The sequence below is a fragment of the Abramis brama genome (genome assembly GCF_963993115.1).
Source record: "Abramis brama genome assembly, chromosome: 15".
Taxonomy (NCBI): domain Eukaryota; kingdom Metazoa; phylum Chordata; class Actinopteri; order Cypriniformes; family Leuciscidae; genus Abramis; species Abramis brama.
In genome coordinates, this window is record NC_139977.1 from 21,314,911 (window position 1) to 21,331,233 (window position 16,323).

Below are 16,323 nucleotides of genomic sequence, written 5' to 3' on the forward strand. Positions count from 1 at the left end.
TTTAGTCGCTAAAGTTTTAATTATGGATATTTTTCTTACACGAACGCATCGCTTCACTTCAGAAGGCCTTTATTAACCCGTGGAGCACTTTAATCATGAATGGATGCGCTTTGATGGACTTCCAAAGACATAACGTTACACCCATTCACTCCCATTATAAAGCTTGAAAGAGCCAGGACATTTTTTAATATAACTCCGATTGTATTCATCTGAAAGAAGAATGTCATATACACCTAGGATGGCTTCAGGGTGAGTAAATTATGGGCTAATTTTCATTTTTGGGTGAACTATCCCTTTAAGACTTTTCTGTATACTACTACCAGGGATCATGTGGTTGATAATTCGAAGGCATTACTGCATTTGACACACATGCTTCTTTCCATGCGTTTATCCTGGAAACAAACCCGTAATATACGTTGAGAAAGTCGTTTACCATACACCATTTACTATAATTTGTCCTCAGTGACGACTAAACGTCAAATATTTATCATTATTGCTGCCTATTGTTAAACGCTGGCCAAGATGAAAAAGCTTACTGCCGTCGACTTGACTAAACTTGTGAAAGATTTCATCCAGCTGGAGAATGTAAGGCCTCTAAATGTATATTTCAGATATTAAAATAACCTTTGTGAAGAACGTTGTTATAAAAGCTCTGTGAATGCGCTAATGTTCTGAGGTAACTTAAATTAACTTGCCTAAGTTTTGTGTGATTTAAGAAAATTACGGAGATGAAAGGGGAATATAGTACTCTTGAAATACAACTGGACGAGACTAGCAGATTTCTAAAACTCGCACAAAACAAGGAGAAACATTTAACTGAAGGTAAGACAATAAATATATATGGATATAAAATAAAGATGTTCGCCAAAGAATTGGGAAAAATTGATCTCTGCTGCCATCTGGCGGTGTAATTGTAGAAATGTTGAAGTCTTTCAGTTGTTTAAAATGTTTATATGTGAATTTTAGTGTTTACATTTCTATCCCCATACTTGAATTGCAATATAGTAATTTGCACTCTTTCTACGTAAAGTTATCCCGTTAATTAATGCAGTATATATAATATAATAACACCTTCTTTGACATGGTTTACTTTCTTCTACAGAGAGAGATGGACTTTTGGAAACTGTCAAAGGTCTACAATACACCTTACAACAACAGTGCGACCTCAGAGGTAGAGAAATAATCTATCAAAGGGATAGTTCACCCCAAAATGAAGTTCACCCTCAAGTTTTTTCAAACCAGTATAAATTTCTTTACTCTGCTGAACACAAAAGAAGATATTTTGAAAAATGTCAGTAACCAAACATTTGTGGGCCCCATTGACTCTATAGTATTTTTCCATATACTGAAGTCAAGGGGGTCCATTAACTGTTTGGTGACCCATATTGTTCAAAATATCTTCTTTTGTGTTCAGCAGAAGAAAGAAACTCATTTAGAACAACTTAAGGGTGAGTAAATGATGACATAATTTTCATTTTAGGGTGAACTGTCCCTTTAATATAACACACTACATTTCAGTGTAATCCAATCCAAATTAAAATGTGCATGAATGATCACAACACTTTCTAGTTGAAAATGAAAGGCTGAAAAATGAAGCTCTTCGGATGAAGAAAGAAAATGAAGCTCAAATAGAGGTAAGATGGGGCTGTATTCAATTACTGCTGGCATAAGCATAAAATTGTGTTTGTTGTTTGAGCTTGATTCTCCCCTTGTGTGGTTGTAGGAAAGCAAGACTCGGCTTCAAAGACTGGCGGCTGAAATGAAAGCACTGCAAGATCAACACCAGAGGGAGTTGGAAGACCGTGAAAAAGAAGCACAAAGGAAATGTGAGAGAAAATCACAACACTTTTTATCTACCATCCAATAAAACAGATGAGATGGCTAGTATAGCTACTGTCCAGTATAGATACAGTTAAAACAAATTTGCAAGATTATACATTCAAAAAGGAAACATTTATATCTTGTTTTCTAAGTGGATGCTAAAGAAACTGATCTGAAAGTGGCTCATGAGAGAAATGAATGTGCTTTGGAGGAGATGAGAAGGCAGATGAGGGAGAAGGAGAAAGAAAAGCAAAGCCAAACCATTAAACTTCAAATGGAGGTAGAATTTAATTCAGTAACCTAATTTTGTGAATAAATTAAACTTTAATAGTTTTAATACACTATTAAAGCATTATTTAATGTTTGTTTTAGTTTTATGGCTGTAAAAATGTTTCATCCATTTGCAGTTTGGTGCTAAGCTTGCAAGGGCCCAGAGCATGTCTGCAAAGAGTCATCCACAGACACAAGCCTCTGCTCCTCATCCACAGAACATCTTTAAAAGAGTGAGTCACACTGCAGCGTCCGTCAAAACACCTCAAAGCATTGTGGAAAGCAAGGTTTATGATTACACCTTTATTTCTACCTCTTTTTTGTATCGTTGTTTTTGTGACTTCAGAAGCTCCAGTTCATTCAGGATGAGAAAAACAAAGAGATTGAGGTTCTGCGTCAGAGGGTGAGAGAGCTGGAACAGCAGAGCCTTTACGGATTGATGGACCCTCGCCTGAAGAGGAGGAAAAACTGAGACCTGTTATGATCTGTCCAATGTAACGTGAGGGCCAACTTCATCCACCTGTTTGTGTTTGACAGTTGTATTCATTTGAAAATGCATTTCCCCTGGAATATATGCTAAATCTTTTTCAATTGCGTTCTGTGTTATGTTCTTAATTTAATAAATGCGCATTTATGAACATGTAGCTGTGAAGACTGTTATGTGAGAGGTCATTCAAAAGGGGTGCAGTGGCAGGTGACATGGACTTCAGGGAGATTACGGCTCCTGGGAGTGCTTTTGCATATTGCCCGCACACCTGTAAACACAACGGCCATGTTCCAGATAAAGCTTGTAATCTCATCAATAGAGACGTCGGTAATTAAGTGACTTCCTCAGGCACACAGACTTTGTACATTACAAAGGAAGTGGCTCGTGACGTCAAATACCAGGAAAATGCTGGTTCATTCAAAGAATCAGACTTGAAATAAATGACTTTTTAAGTACAGTTTAAATCACTCAGCAGCTCAACTGTGACGGACATTTAAATCAAATGCATTGAAAATAATGCAGACATTATTACATGCAACATAATCAGTGGAATTGTAGTAATAGTCATTGTCATACTGCGGAGCAAGTACGGGACTAAGTTGCTACTGCCAATACATACTGTCAAGACATGCTGCTGCTGCTGCACAATATGGCATACATGATTTACCCATAGCAGATCTATACAGGTGGAGCTGGGGAAGTTGGAGGGTTTCTGAAGCACGCTGCACTGCTATAGCCAATGCTGAGCAGTAGCAAGGTTGAGCAGCGATCACATTGGCTACTGATACAGCAGGAAGCAATCAGCCTGCGCCATCAAGAGTTTCATTACAGACACTTATATTACTTCAACTTATTTCAGTACATTTTTTAATTTTTGTTTAGTTCTTTAATCTATTGTTTTATTTCAATTAACAACTTTTTTTCAAAAAAAACAATCGTTTTAGTCAATAACATTACATTCAAATATATTGAATATAATGACTGAGAATATATTATAATACTATACACCGAATAATATTATAATATGCACAGATATTATACACCGAAGAAAACACAACACATATCAGCCTGCAGATGCTTTCTTCCCATCACGAGCGGCACACGTGCTCTCCAGAATGAGAATGTGAAGCCTCATCATTCACACTGAGAGGCTGGCGGACTAGTAATAATCATAGTGTCGGCCAAAGCCCTTGATGTGTCAAGGAGGGCCTGCAGTAATCTCATTAGTAATGCTGTTACATAACGTCTGTACAGTCAAAGATCGGGCTCATTAAGATCACTGACGATCACATCTAGGGTCTCCTGTCACAAACATGACAATATATCCCATAAGTGCTTCTAAAGAATCAGCGATGCACTTGTTTGCCAGTTATTCACCCTCCTTTCACAGTGGCTCTTGCCTTTTGTTTTTCACCGGCATCGTCTCAGGCAGCAGAGAGGATTAAAGTAGCTCTAAATAAAGCTGGCAGATTAGGAAACATGATACCAGGATGTTCTGTTTCACTTTGACAACGTGATGGACAGAGAGAGCTGAAGACTTCCCTGGAGACAGGAAGACTATTGACGGGAAACCACATCAGTGATTTTTATGTATGCAGTTACAGAACAGGGCAGTTAAAGTGAACATCCACATGTTGGTCTTACTTGACCTTACCTTGACTATTTTTTTAACCTGCAAAAGAAGTATTACTCTGACTTATTTAGATCAGATCTTAAAATATAAACATGTGGAGATATTCTTTGACTTCTGATCCTATAAAAAAGAAAAGCAGCCGTGCATTAGTCTACTGCGAGAGCACAACGGTAAGATAAATGATTTTACATTTTCTAATGTTGTGTAGTGTTCTAATTTAGTCAACAAAGCTTGTCAAAATGCTTGTTAACTTTTAAAATGTTGTTGAAGTGTATTCAATGCATATAGTGCTTAAATAGACAATATAAAATTATTAACAAGGTGAAGTAAGTCTATTTATGTGATTAGCATTAGCATGAGCTGCAGTTATATGGTCATGCCAGCTAAACATTTTGATTGTTAAAGAACAATTTCACAGAATTCACTGCTGTTCTGCTTATATGTTTATGCATCGCACATTAATTTCTATGCATGCAAGCAAATATTGTGCGCTGCAACTAATTTGCTTCTACTGTTGGTTCCTGTTTTTTTTAGCCTTAAGCAGCTGCAAAATGCCTGCAAGCACAATTCAGGTGTCGCCACAGGTGCATCGGCACAATCTTTACACTCTGACGGACAGCTCAGAATGTGGGTCAGAGAAGGAGGAAGAGGAAGACCCTTCCAAACGCCTGACACCCCTGGAAAAATTAACGCTGGAAATGTGCAAAGACGAAAACACCATAAAGGAGCTGACGGTGGGCAGAAGGGTGGGCTTCTACAAAGTCCATGGTCAGATTGGCTGTGGGAACTTTTCGAAGGTCAAATTGGCCATCCACGCCCTCACCAAAGGTATGAGATTTTTCCTTATCAAAGTGGTTGTAAACAAACACTTCGACTTTTTGAATCTAGGGTGTAGTAGGTCAGAATTAAGATAGTAACAGGATTAATGTGTAATGACGTCATTCAGATTTGACTCTGCACGCATTTCCTTAGACAAGGTTGCCATTAAGATCATGGATAAGATGAGGCTCGATCTGCAGACCCAGAGGATGCTGTCCAGAGAGATCTCCAACATGGAGAGCTTGTATCACCCCAACTTATTGCAGCTCTATGAGGTACTGGAGACGCCAAGTCGGTTGTACCTGGTTCTTGAGTTTGCTGGAGGAGGAGAACTCCACACCAGAATCATCTCTGGAGGAAAACTCCCTGACCGAGAAAGCAAGATTGTATTCGCCCAAGTCCTGTCAGCAGTCAAATACATGGTTAGACTCAAATACATTGTACTCTAGATTTTAGAAAACACATCAATAGTAAGTCATATTAAGTATAGTATAACTATGGGTCAATGATGCTCATTTTTGTCCAGATTAAAATGCAGTTTACTCACAAAATGATTTAAATACACCTCATCTATGAACAGCATTTCTAACATTTCTCCATTCAAATTAATTTAGATATTTTAATGTCAAAACAATCATAAGGAAACAAACTAAATTCTGAAAAAGTAGTCTTAAGTAGTTTAGCATGATCTTTTATTATTATGTCTAAAAAAAAAAAACAATAAAAAAACCTGTTTGTTAATATTTAGATTTTTCAAATATTTAATTGACATTTATGAATAATTCATATATATATGAATATATATATATATATATATATATATATATATATATATATAACCTTCAAAAATGTTTAAAATATAGCATTAAAGTATTTTTTTTTCTTTAAAAAGCTTTTCAAAATAATATAAAACTAACACATTACTACATTTCTAAAATGTTTTTGAAACTAGATTTTTTTAATGATTTTTTCCATTTCTTTATTGTGTACAGTATGTCATCGAACCAAATCATTTTAATCACTGCGTGAGAATGTTGAATTTCTTGAATTTATATATTTGCGTGTGTTCATTTCAGCACGAGAACAACATCATCCATCGAGATCTGAAGGCTGAAAATGTTCTTTATACAACTAACTCCTGCATTAAAGTGGCTGACTTTGGCTTCAGCAAGAGGGTCAAGAATCAAAACCAAGCCCTAGACACCTTTTGCGGCTCTCCTCCATATGCAGCTCCGGAGCTCTTCAAAGACGAGTCTTACATCGGGCCACCTGTGGATGTGTGGGCAATGGGCGTCCTCCTCTTTTTCATGGTGACTGGCACCTTGCCGTTCCGTGCTGACACTGTGGCCAAGTTGCGCCAAAGTGTGCTGGACGGGGCCTATGTCCTGCCAACCTGGGTATCTGCTCCATGTCAGCGGCTGATCCGGGGGATACTGAAGCCAGAACCGTTAGAGCGATGCGCACTGGACCAGATGTTGGGCTGCGAGTGGCTGTTGCCAGTGGAACTCTTCCGCCCTATTCCTCCCTTATACCAGCTCAACCCCATTCATCTGGTCGAGGCTGATCCAGGGGAGTTAGACAGAGACCAGGAGGAGGTAAAAGGTATCCTGGAGAAACTGGGAGTCACTCATGAACATATTCTTAATAACCAAGGAAAGCGCATTCGTAGTCCCATTACAGGAGTTTACCGCATACTCTTGCACAGAGTTAAGAGAAACAGGGGAGCCGAGTTTGTGCCTACAATCAGTGGAGTCGTCAAAGATCCTAAAAGAGACAGTCTTCGTGCCTACAGGAATCTACGGCACTCCTCAAAACTGTGCGTTCTTTCTTAAAGGTGCAGTAAGCAATCTGATGCATATGGCACACTGGAAACACTTCTGGAGTTTTGAAGTCGTCATCTAACTGCTTGAATTCTACAGGATGTCCGGGAGAGTGTGTGTCACGTTCTTTAACGGTCCGCCTGGAAACAAAGCCGCCGTGATGCCAAACCCCCTCACGGAAGAAGAAAGCTGCTGTGTTTACAACTGTGACAATGAGCGCTTACCAGGATCAACTAAATGCTGGGTACATTTAGCGTTACCTAAACATGGCGCGTAACAAAACGAACTGTGATTGGTTGCATTACATATCAGTCAGACGGCCTCTTGGGCGGTCCTTGGCCAATGAAAGCTGCGATAGAGTCCAGACCTTCTTCCGTCAGTCTGGAGGTCTGGCTACGCGAGACTAGGAACGTCTAAACCTCCTCCACAGCCCGTTTCAAGCATCGGCTCTCAAAGTGAGTCCGAAAAGTGAGATAACATACTCCTAATATATGTTTTTTCTTTTGGTTCCCTTTTTAGTAATTGCTTTTAGGGATGTTAACCGATGACCGTTTGACCGATGGTTGACCGTATCAACGTTAACCGATCAAAGCTGTGGATAGTCGGTTAAAAAAAAAAAAAAGTGATCTCTAAATTAGGCTATTATAGACAGTGGACTAAACGCTACTACAGTTAGCCATCTCATTCCAATATCTTTTTGTGTGAAGTGAACAAATCCCTCACACTCAATTTTTCATACTTGCCTCTTTGTACTTAATAAACCAATAAAAACATTTGGCGCGAGGTCACAGCGTTTGGGTTCGCGCGCTCATAAGGTTTGCGAAAAGTAAAGGCTACAGGCTAAAACACTCGAGGTTAGAGCCAGGGCAGACGACAGGATGAAGCGTGCAAAGAAAAGTAGTGTGTGGGACCATTTCACCAAAAAGAATGACACAGATGTAAGTTGCAACTTGTGTGATACAGTGCTTAAATACAGTAGTAGCACATCATCTATGATGTAAGGTGTTGATGATCATCATCTTTCTTTTTTTTTTTATTGTTAGCACCTCCTCCAACTAAAGCGGTGTCTCTTCTGAGCTGTCATTTTCTTAAAGGAGAACTCCGGTCAATTTTAACACTGAGCTCATTTTTAAAAAATTATGTTATTTCAGCCAGCGCACATACCTGTATTTATTTCCTGTTTTCGGTCGAAGTCCACAGTAATCGATTGTCGAGTTCACGCGCGTGATCATAGGTAACTAAACCTACGCGCGTGAACTCGACAATCGATTACTGTGGACTTCGACCGAAAACAGGATGTAAATACAGGTATGTGCGCTGGCTGAAATAACATCATTTTTATTCATATCTTTAACATCTACTGCAGTCAGATTCACCCGTGTTCACTCTGAAGGAATCACTCAAATGGCTGGGCACTTGTAATGACACATCAAGGATGTTAAGAGGCTAAAAGCAGGTTTAAAACTTGCCCCATTGAAGTCAACAGGGTGCAAATTTTAAAAAGAGGATAACACGGTGTAGGCAACACCGATTTTTGTCGTTGTTCTCTGTATTGACAGCACTCCAAATTTACAAAAAAATGAGCTCAATGTTAAAATTGACCGGAGTTCTCCTTTAAATGAGCCGCGGCAATGTTTCAAATGAGCTTCTAACGCTAGACAAATGCCTTTATTTTCAACGCGATCACCTTGTAACTGTTACCCAAACCATTTAGAAACTAAGGAGCCATTTGTCCTCCGATTACATACAAGCTCCTCGGCGCCGCGTTTGCGGGACTCATGTTTCGCGCTGTAAGGGATTTAAAAAAAGTGACGTGAGTTGAAGGGCGGCGCCGGGACAGTGTGTGTGTGAACGGGAGGCAGAGCGGCAGAGAGATGCGACACTGTTGCGAAATTGCAGACGCGGCTCGAAATGGCTGTTATTTCAAATAGTGTAGCATATTTTAAACTAATCGGCTAACCGGTTTCAACCGGTTAATGAGGCTCGGTGGTCTTGTCACATTTGTAAAATATTCATTATCGAAGGAGTAGAGGAGCTAAATAACAATGAGACATTCAACCTGAATTATCATAGTAATACAAATTGCTTTAACTTATTGATGACATACCCTTGGGCGGCAGACACAGCAGGTTTTGCCATAGTCTTTACACTGTAAAAAGTGATCCGTTGACTTTAAAAAACAGTGAGGAAACACGTTGTTGCCTTAAAAGTATTATTATAAATATTATATATTATATGTGTAATTGATTTTTTTTTAGTTAAGAGACCTTGACAATTCCACAAAACTTAATTGTTTCAGTTATGCATGATATTTATTTACCTAATATCTTCAAGGCAACAGGTTTCCTCACTTTTTTAAGTTAAGTAAACTGATAGCTTTTTACAGTGTAGCTTGTGAATGTGAATGTGAGGGGCCGAGGCATCAAGATTGGGGTGTGATCCTTTTGTGTAGGGGCGTGTTTGTTTTTGGTGATCTCAAATATCAACAGCCTTTATGAGAAATTGCTTACTGCACCTTTAAATGGATAGTTTTTTTTTTTTTTTTTTTTTTTTTTTTTTGTCCATAGTACAATGTCAATTGGGTCCAAAACAATACTGTTTATACTGACATTCATTGTATGGACAAAAGAAAGTTATACAGATGTGGAACAACATGAGGGTGAATAAATTAAAGAATTTTGATTTTTGGGTGAAAAATCTTCAGCCTAAAACTGTGGGAGTTGTGTAATTACTGTTTTTCAGTTTTCATGGCTTGTAGCACAAAATATTTAATAGACCAAATCAATGAGAAAATGAATATCTGTATTGTTAAATGTTCACAATCACAGTGCTTTTAAAATCATTTGCTTTCTGTAATTAGCCTACATAGGACATCTGTTTATATCAGAGGCTTAAATAGGCCTGTTATATTTATGTTTCAGTCTTGTCAGCCAGCTGTTTTTTTATTTTTGCAAATAAAAATGTATGAAAACGTCTGTCAGCCCTTACTGCTTTTCTCCATTTTTGTGTACAAACTTTCACTAAATAGCCCTGCATAATCAGTTTACAGCTCCTCTGTGCTTTCATTGAAGCCCCTCTTTCAACGCTGAGAGCCGCAGCCAGCAATCCGTGCAGAAGCCATGGGCGGTTTGTAAACAATACAGCAACTGACAGGGAGCCATAGGATTGGCAGCCCAACACTCACCCCGCGACACCGCCTTCACCTCCCATCTGCGCTGCTTGGCAGATGGAGTAGCGTCGTGCCTCAGACATCTGCCGAGGTAACAATGAGTTCCTTGTGCTGGGGCCCCCAATTTAACGGGACAGCGCGCTACTATTGTGCTGTAGCTTTACACATGCAGATCACCAGCGGCTGCAGATGGCAGCTGAAGCTAAATGCTGCCCCCAATCCAGAGTTACTTCAGAAAGAAAACTTTGTGAACGGACATTTTTTCACTATAGAAGCCATTGTTTTTCGCGAATAAAAATGAGCCTGAAGGATACGCGTGCAGTGAGGTTCATGTAGGCCTATATATTATTTTAACACATATTGACACAGCCTGAGTATTTTGTCACTAGTAAATTGATGTGTTTTTCAATGCCGTCTCCACCAGATAGCCTATTCACAGCCTACTACAATCCAACTTCTGAACGGACTGAACGCACAGCCTAGTTTTTATTTACGAAATATTAATCTAGGACATATCAAATATGGTGTGTGAGTGTGTTAAGAATGCAGTCATTTGCGGAAGAGAACACATGACACAATTATTCATTTGAACATATTTATTGTTTGTATGCACTCATTTATTTATTTCAACAATGCAAAGTTTGAAACAGCATATTTAAATATTTTTCTTCACTTTTATACCAAATATTTATAAACCTTTATGGATTTTTAAGTTATTTTTTTCTTCTTTTTTTTGTCACATTAATATTTCTAAAGTGAAACCTTTAGAGAATAAGACAATTCTGGAAAGTGGAAAGCACATTGCCGACAATAAGGCACGTTATATTGTGCAGCAATTTCATTTTTAAAAACGTACGAGATGTTAAAGTCCATTTTTAAAAACGTTGCTTCGACGCACCGCCGCGTCCCCTGCGTGTCCAACGCTTGCGATATTTGCTCTGTGCAACAGAGGCAAAACTCGCTTCTCCTTTCTCTCCAAACCTCATCCGCACAAAGAATGAGGGCCATTGTGTCGCTCTCGTGGCATACCTGACCTCATTCACATAAAGAATGAGGATCATCTTGGCATGGACGGGACGAGGAACGACGTAACCGCGAGGGCCACTCGGGCCTGCCTCGCGCTGCCTGGACGGTTCAGCCTCCTCAGGAGCATCCAGGGATGTGGAAACATCATCATCCTTGCTTCAAAGGATGAGCAGAGTATTCCTCAAGGTTTACAGCATCTCAACAGAGAAGAGTAAAGGTCCAGATCAACGCTCGGGGAGAGTGATCTCAGGAACCCACTCGTTATAACTGCGACTTTCTTCACAGAACAGGTGAAGCTTCTCCAGAGCTGGATCCTCCCATGAGTCCTCAGCTGGGTTCTGTTGTGATGATAATAAAATGCAATTTAGCATGACACCAAAAACGTTGCGAATGCACACATATAGTTTCTGCTTTTGCCAAAGAGAGTAAAATATTTACTTCTATAGGCTACATACCGTGATGAGCACACAGTGAGCATCCTCAAATTGTTCAGGCTTGTTGTCACCAACAATCTCAGCAAGACGCTGCATGTCATTCACTCTGACGATGCTGATGTCGTTGTCAAAACAGAAGGCTTGGATGAGAGTGAAATGGATTTGGAGAGCGATGTCACACTCAAAATCCTCATCCATTGCCAGGACGCAGAAAGACACGCTATCCGGGTCACTGAAATACAAGAGAAGGCAAATTATTAACATCACGTGTACTACTAAATCAGGCGAAGTGCTTTATTAAAAAAGGAAGCATGAAAGAAGGAAATGGACAGCATACTCACACATTCATAATTTTGGCAGATTCGTAAACGCCAATGGTAAGGTAATCGTTCGCTTTGGCAGAAAGCAAAACCTCTTCCAGTGCTTGTCCAGTGCACTGAGCTCTCTCGCTGGTTTTCTGGATGAGCACTTCTTCAAAAGTCATGATGATGCTGGTTGTAATTCCACAAGGAGCAGACAGCAGAAATGAAGTTGGATGTAATCCGAAAGGATTGGTGCTCTAACGGAGTGTGCTCGCTGCCTTTATACTCTTCGGCTCGTGGTGGCTATGAAAGAAGCGTCTTCTGATTGGTTCGCCTGAATGGTGCATTGGTATGCTAATGTTATTGTCACACTCCGGCTCGTGGCAGATTGATGAAAGCTATAATGTCACTTTTTGAGGCTTGCTGCAGACTTCAACGAATTATTTCGATTATTTTAGCATCTTATTAAATCAAATGCATTAGGCTAATGCGTTAAAGCAGTATTATTTTTGTTTTATTATCAATCATATTTTGGCCTATTAATTTTGCTTGGTTTTGTGCGTTTTAGTGTCTTAGATGTATTAAAATGTGTTCTATTATCTCCGGACCAACTGTTTACACGAACAAAAAAGTAGTAATATTTCACCTCACTCTCTTCAAAAGATTCAAATAACTTTGTTATACTTGGGATACATTTTCTCTTTAAGAGCTTCTATATAATTAAATAAGCTATATATATATATATCAGGTATTTAGCAATGTGTTTTAGTAAAGTGATATATTACAGAGGATCAAATTACACTAATACAACATTTTTTTTGAATATTATATGAACTTTAGTAGGCTATAGGCTATATTTTAGCAGAGAATTTATTGGTGAAAGTTGGCAAATGTGGATAAGGGATCGCATGCATCCCCCTCCCTCAGCGCAAAAGACAGGTGGAGTGTGTGGCCATCTGTGGACACACAGAAACGGCCCTATTGTTAGTTCAGAAACTTCTATTATTAGACGCCTTTACAAATGCAAATAGGATGCGCGTGCCATGACGCCCCGCTGCCCAATCTGGCCTGCTACGACCACAGACCACGTGATAACAGGCAGCTTTCCAAATGTAGGCCACCCTGAAAATTCAGCAATGTTTATATTCTTATGTTCTCCATTTGCAGAAATTTTCGCAGCTTTAACGCATTTAATTTTGTGTGAATAAACCACTCGTTTTATATGCATTGACATTTTAATCATTTTGTTCACAGGTGGTTTTAAAGCTGCATAGAAATCATAGAGAGAAAAACACATCCTGATACATACTGCATCATGCCAATGTCAAGAAAAACCTCAGAATCACAGATCATTACTGAATGCAAACGTATATGTTTTTTTTGGTTATTTGAGAGGCTCAAGATAACAGGTTGACGATGACTGATGCAGGCCTATTGTTACCCTGCAGAACAGGAGCAGATGGAGAGGCCTCATTTAGGATGCCCCCACTGGCCCCTCGCATCACAGCAGCACATATAACTATTGTGTGCAAGTTTTTTTGTGTCTACTTCAAAATGGAGCATGAACAGATTCAATTGAACTTTTCGTTATAGTGAAGCTGCAGCAGGAAAAAAACAGAACGGAGTGTAATGTTTTCCTGATATTTTGCAAGTTGAGTTTCAAACATGCAAACAGTATAAATGATAACTTAAAAATCGTTTTAAACACTTGCAAAAATACACAACGTCCCATAGAGGCTTGTTCTTTATATACAAAGCAAATAAATAAAAAGAAAATAACTCGTTTCAGACTTGCAACGGATGCATTGTTCTAGTATCACATCTGCAGTCCGGGCATCCCGTCCCTACCCCCCTCAATGCGCGAGAGTGACAGGTGTTCCAAGACAAACCTGCTCGAGCGCAAAGCAGACTAATGAACAATTGCTTTTACTTAGTCCCTCCTGCAGCTGCAGTCAGATAAGCACAGTCATCTGTTGCTAAGCCATTTCATTTTCTATATAGGCTATGATTTAGCGGTCATTAAAATAATAAAAGTCAGGCAAAAGTTTGTTCAGATGCGTTCAAGACGATTTTAATAAAAAATCCAAACACGCAAAGCTATAGCTTGCCTTACACAGTCAACAAACCAATTGTTTTAAATGCAGTTAAGAATATTTATATCACGTTTATTATTTAAAGGCACCATAAAAAGTGTTTGTGTCTGCAGGCATAAATAGGTAGGCTATAAGTCTAATACAGCTGAACTTTGCTCAGCTGATCCGTTATCTTCCCCCATCAGCAGATGGGGAGTGTTTCCATAGCAAAAGAGAAGCACGTCCAGATGCCACGCGCCGTAAGTCAGGCTATGCAAATTAGCCACGCGTATGTGAAGGCGATCACCAATTATAGCTAGGTATTAAATAACTTTCAACATGTCAAATCAGCAGCAAAAGTCTGCTAAAATCACATATTTGATAAGTGATAAGTTAACATATTTCACATTTATAACTTTCATGGAATAACTGATGGAATATATATGCCAACATGTTGATCAATTCACTTTTTAATTGTTTTTGATTGTTTTGTTTAATGGCAATATTTTAGGCTAGGTTATGTTTTACACGCATGTAGTAGCCTATAAGGGAGTTTATCGTTCTGAAATTGGTCAAGTTTTTCCCAATTAGCTCTTTTTGCATTCACTATAGTTGTAAAATATTCCATGAACGATAATTAGGCTATAACAACAGCAAAACGCTGTTTAAAATAATTGTTTGATGGAATTATAGGCCTATGTAACACCGCAGAACATGCAAACTTTTTAGTCACTCATATCAACACCCCATGCAACATGCGTGCATTAGCCTACTTTTCAGCTTGTTGAGCCATGTCTGAGATGAAAAGTTGATCCTTTTAATTAAGGACAAAAGTGAAAGGATCAGAGTTTGATCCTTTCTTACAGTTCTATAGATGTCACGCATGTCTAAAGGCACGCGCCTTGGTTATGTCCGTTTCTTTATTGTTCTGAACAGCCAATCAGAACGCGCGGTGAAAACGCGTGCCACTATCCCACTATAAGTACGGGTCGCGTGTCAGGTGGAAACTCACTCCCAACTTATCTCGCTCAGCTCGAGCCACTACTGACTGTACTTCAAGCAGCTACTGCATACCTCAATCCAAACCAAGATGGTTAAAGAAGGAAAATCCCTGTCCGAAGCCCTGCTGTCTGCCAAGGCGGAGGGTCGCCTCACTGTTGGCGTCTACGAGTGCGCAAAAATAATGAACGAGTAAGTTTGGAGGAACTCTTCCATGCTATAACCCACGTCTTGTATATTTATCCGTATTATGCTTCTGTGCGAATTAACTCATTTCAACCCCATTTTTGTGTTCACAGAGACCCTGATAGTGTGTCGTTCTGCCTTTTGGCCACTGATGACTTTGAGTGTGACGTCGCTCTCCAGATTCACTTCACTCTGATTCAAGCGTTTTGCTTTGACAACGACATCAGCATCGTCAGAGTAAATGACCTGAAACGTCTCAACGCTCTTGTCGGTGCCAAGGGTCAACTCGAGGACGCTCATTGTGTCCTTATAACGGTGAGATTAAGAATATGTTCAAAAGTAACATTTAAGTGCAATATCAAGCTAATTATTTGTCCCAAGACATGGTTTTTAAAACTCTTCCGCTCTGTTTGAACAGAACCCAGCTGAGGACTCATGGGAGGATCCAGCTCTGGAGAAGCTTCACCTGTTCTGTGAAGAAAGTCGCAGTTATAACGAGTGGGTTCCTGAGATCACTCTCCCCGAGCGTTGATCTGGACCTTTACTCTTCTCTGTTGAGATGCTGTAAACCTTGAGGAATACTCTGCTCATCCTTTGAAGCAAGGATGATGATGTTTCCACATCCCTGGATGCTCCTGAGGAGGCTGAACCGTCCAGGCAGCGCGAGGCAGGCCCGAGTGGCCCTCGCGGTTACGTCGTTCCTCGTCCCGTCCATGCCAAGATGATCCTCATTCTTTATGTGAATGAGGTCAGGTATGCCACGAGAGCGACACAATGGCCCTCATTCTTTGTGCGGATGAGGTTTGGAGAGAAAGGAGAAGCGAGTTTTGTCTCTGTTGCACAGAGCAAATATCGCAAGCGTTGGACACGCAGGGGACGCGGCGGTGCGTCGAAGCAACGTTTTTAAAAATGGACTTTAACATCTCGGACGTTTTTAAAAATGAAATTGCTGCACAATATAACGTGCCTTATTGTCGGCAATGTGCTTTCCACTTTCCAGAATCGTCTTATTCTCTAAAGGTTTCACTTTAGAAATATTAATATGACATAAAAAATAAATTAAAAAAAACTTAAAACATTTCTAAAGGTTTAACTTTAGAACCATTTGATTTAAAAAATGAAGAACGAAATATTTAAATATGCTGTTAATTTGTGTAGACAAAGGAAATGAAAAATTTTGTGAACATGATTAAATTTGCCTAAAGATTTCACTTTAGATATTTTGTATGAGACAGAAAAATGTATAAAAATAAAAGATAGTTTGAATTCATCTTGTTTGTGCAGC

At 39.4% G+C, this 16,323-nt stretch overlaps 4 protein-coding genes across 5 annotated transcripts; 3 read left to right on the plus strand and 1 right to left on the minus strand.

Annotated features, from left to right (window-relative positions):
• The first annotated feature begins 336 nt into the window (after positions 1-336).
• ccdc152 (coiled-coil domain containing 152) lies at positions 337-3,497 on the plus strand. Its single transcript, XM_084136310.1, has 8 exons — positions 337-585; positions 717-822; positions 1,103-1,171; positions 1,570-1,634; positions 1,724-1,826; positions 1,974-2,101; positions 2,229-2,324; positions 2,438-3,497. The coding sequence occupies exons 1-8, from the start codon at positions 523-525 to the stop codon at positions 2,561-2,563; spliced, it is 756 nt and encodes a 251-aa protein (XP_083992436.1). The 5' UTR covers positions 337-522; the 3' UTR covers positions 2,564-3,497.
• Positions 3,498-4,059: 562 nt separating this feature from the next.
• Positions 4,060-7,458, plus strand: nim1kb (NIM1 serine/threonine protein kinase). Of its 2 annotated transcripts, XM_084136394.1 has the most exons (4): positions 4,060-4,381; positions 4,746-5,039; positions 5,184-5,452; positions 6,107-7,458. In XM_084136394.1, the coding sequence occupies exons 2-4, from the start codon at positions 4,763-4,765 to the stop codon at positions 6,860-6,862; spliced, it is 1,302 nt and encodes a 433-aa protein (XP_083992520.1). In that variant the 5' UTR covers positions 4,060-4,381; positions 4,746-4,762; the 3' UTR covers positions 6,863-7,458. The 2 variants fall into 2 exon arrangements, with proteins under 2 accessions (XP_083992520.1, XP_083992519.1); XM_084136393.1 differs by lacking the exon at positions 4,060-4,381 and having other exon boundaries at positions 4,558-5,039; positions 6,107-6,984.
• A 3,296-nt stretch (positions 7,459-10,754) lies between these two features.
• gadd45gb.1 (growth arrest and DNA-damage-inducible, gamma b, tandem duplicate 1) lies at positions 10,755-12,089 on the minus strand. The gene is made up of 3 exons (XM_084136395.1): positions 11,821-12,089; positions 11,501-11,711; positions 10,755-11,383 (listed from the first exon to the last, which is right to left on the minus strand). The coding sequence occupies exons 1-3, from the start codon at positions 11,961-11,963 to the stop codon at positions 11,270-11,272; spliced, it is 468 nt and encodes a 155-aa protein (XP_083992521.1). The 5' UTR covers positions 11,964-12,089; the 3' UTR covers positions 10,755-11,269.
• A 2,730-nt stretch (positions 12,090-14,819) lies between these two features.
• Positions 14,820-16,087, plus strand: LOC311098116 (growth arrest and DNA damage-inducible protein GADD45 gamma). The gene is made up of 3 exons (XM_084138198.1): positions 14,820-15,044; positions 15,152-15,353; positions 15,457-16,087. Exons 1-3 carry the CDS (start codon positions 14,944-14,946, stop codon positions 15,568-15,570), a joined length of 417 nt encoding a protein of 138 aa, XP_083994324.1. The 5' UTR covers positions 14,820-14,943; the 3' UTR covers positions 15,571-16,087.
• The last annotated feature ends 236 nt before the right edge of the window (positions 16,088-16,323 follow it).

What these genes read in the sequence shown, in the direction of transcription:
- ccdc152 (XM_084136310.1), top strand. Translation starts at nt 523, where the DNA reads ATGAAAAAGCTTACTGCCGTCGACTTGACTAAACTTGTGAAAGATTTC. An exon ending in GGAGAAACATTTAACTGAAG is followed by an intron (nt 823 to 1,102) that starts GTAAGACAATAA and finishes TTTCTTCTACAG; the next exon opens with AGAGAGATGGACTTTTGGAA. An exon ending in CCATTAAACTTCAAATGGAG is followed by an intron (nt 2,102 to 2,228) that starts GTAGAATTTAAT and finishes ATCCATTTGCAG; the next exon opens with TTTGGTGCTAAGCTTGCAAG.
- nim1kb (XM_084136393.1), top strand. Translation starts at nt 4,652, where the DNA reads ATGTTTATGCATCGCACATTAATTTCTATGCATGCAAGCAAATATTGT. An exon ending in CATCCACGCCCTCACCAAAG is followed by an intron (nt 5,040 to 5,183) that starts GTATGAGATTTT and finishes GCATTTCCTTAG; the next exon opens with ACAAGGTTGCCATTAAGATC. An exon ending in TGTCAGCAGTCAAATACATG is followed by an intron (nt 5,453 to 6,106) that starts GTTAGACTCAAA and finishes TGTTCATTTCAG; the next exon opens with CACGAGAACAACATCATCCA.
- gadd45gb.1 (XM_084136395.1), bottom strand. Translation starts at nt 11,963, where the DNA reads ATGACTTTTGAAGAAGTGCTCATCCAGAAAACCAGCGAGAGAGCTCAG. An exon ending in TCTGCCAAAATTATGAATGT is followed by an intron (nt 11,712 to 11,820) that starts GTGAGTATGCTG and finishes CTTGTATTTCAG; the next exon opens with TGACCCGGATAGCGTGTCTT. An exon ending in CTCACTGTGTGCTCATCACG is followed by an intron (nt 11,384 to 11,500) that starts GTATGTAGCCTA and finishes TCATCACAACAG; the next exon opens with AACCCAGCTGAGGACTCATG.
- LOC311098116 (XM_084138198.1), top strand. Translation starts at nt 14,944, where the DNA reads ATGGTTAAAGAAGGAAAATCCCTGTCCGAAGCCCTGCTGTCTGCCAAG. An exon ending in TGCGCAAAAATAATGAACGA is followed by an intron (nt 15,045 to 15,151) that starts GTAAGTTTGGAG and finishes TTGTGTTCACAG; the next exon opens with AGACCCTGATAGTGTGTCGT. An exon ending in CTCATTGTGTCCTTATAACG is followed by an intron (nt 15,354 to 15,456) that starts GTGAGATTAAGA and finishes CTGTTTGAACAG; the next exon opens with AACCCAGCTGAGGACTCATG.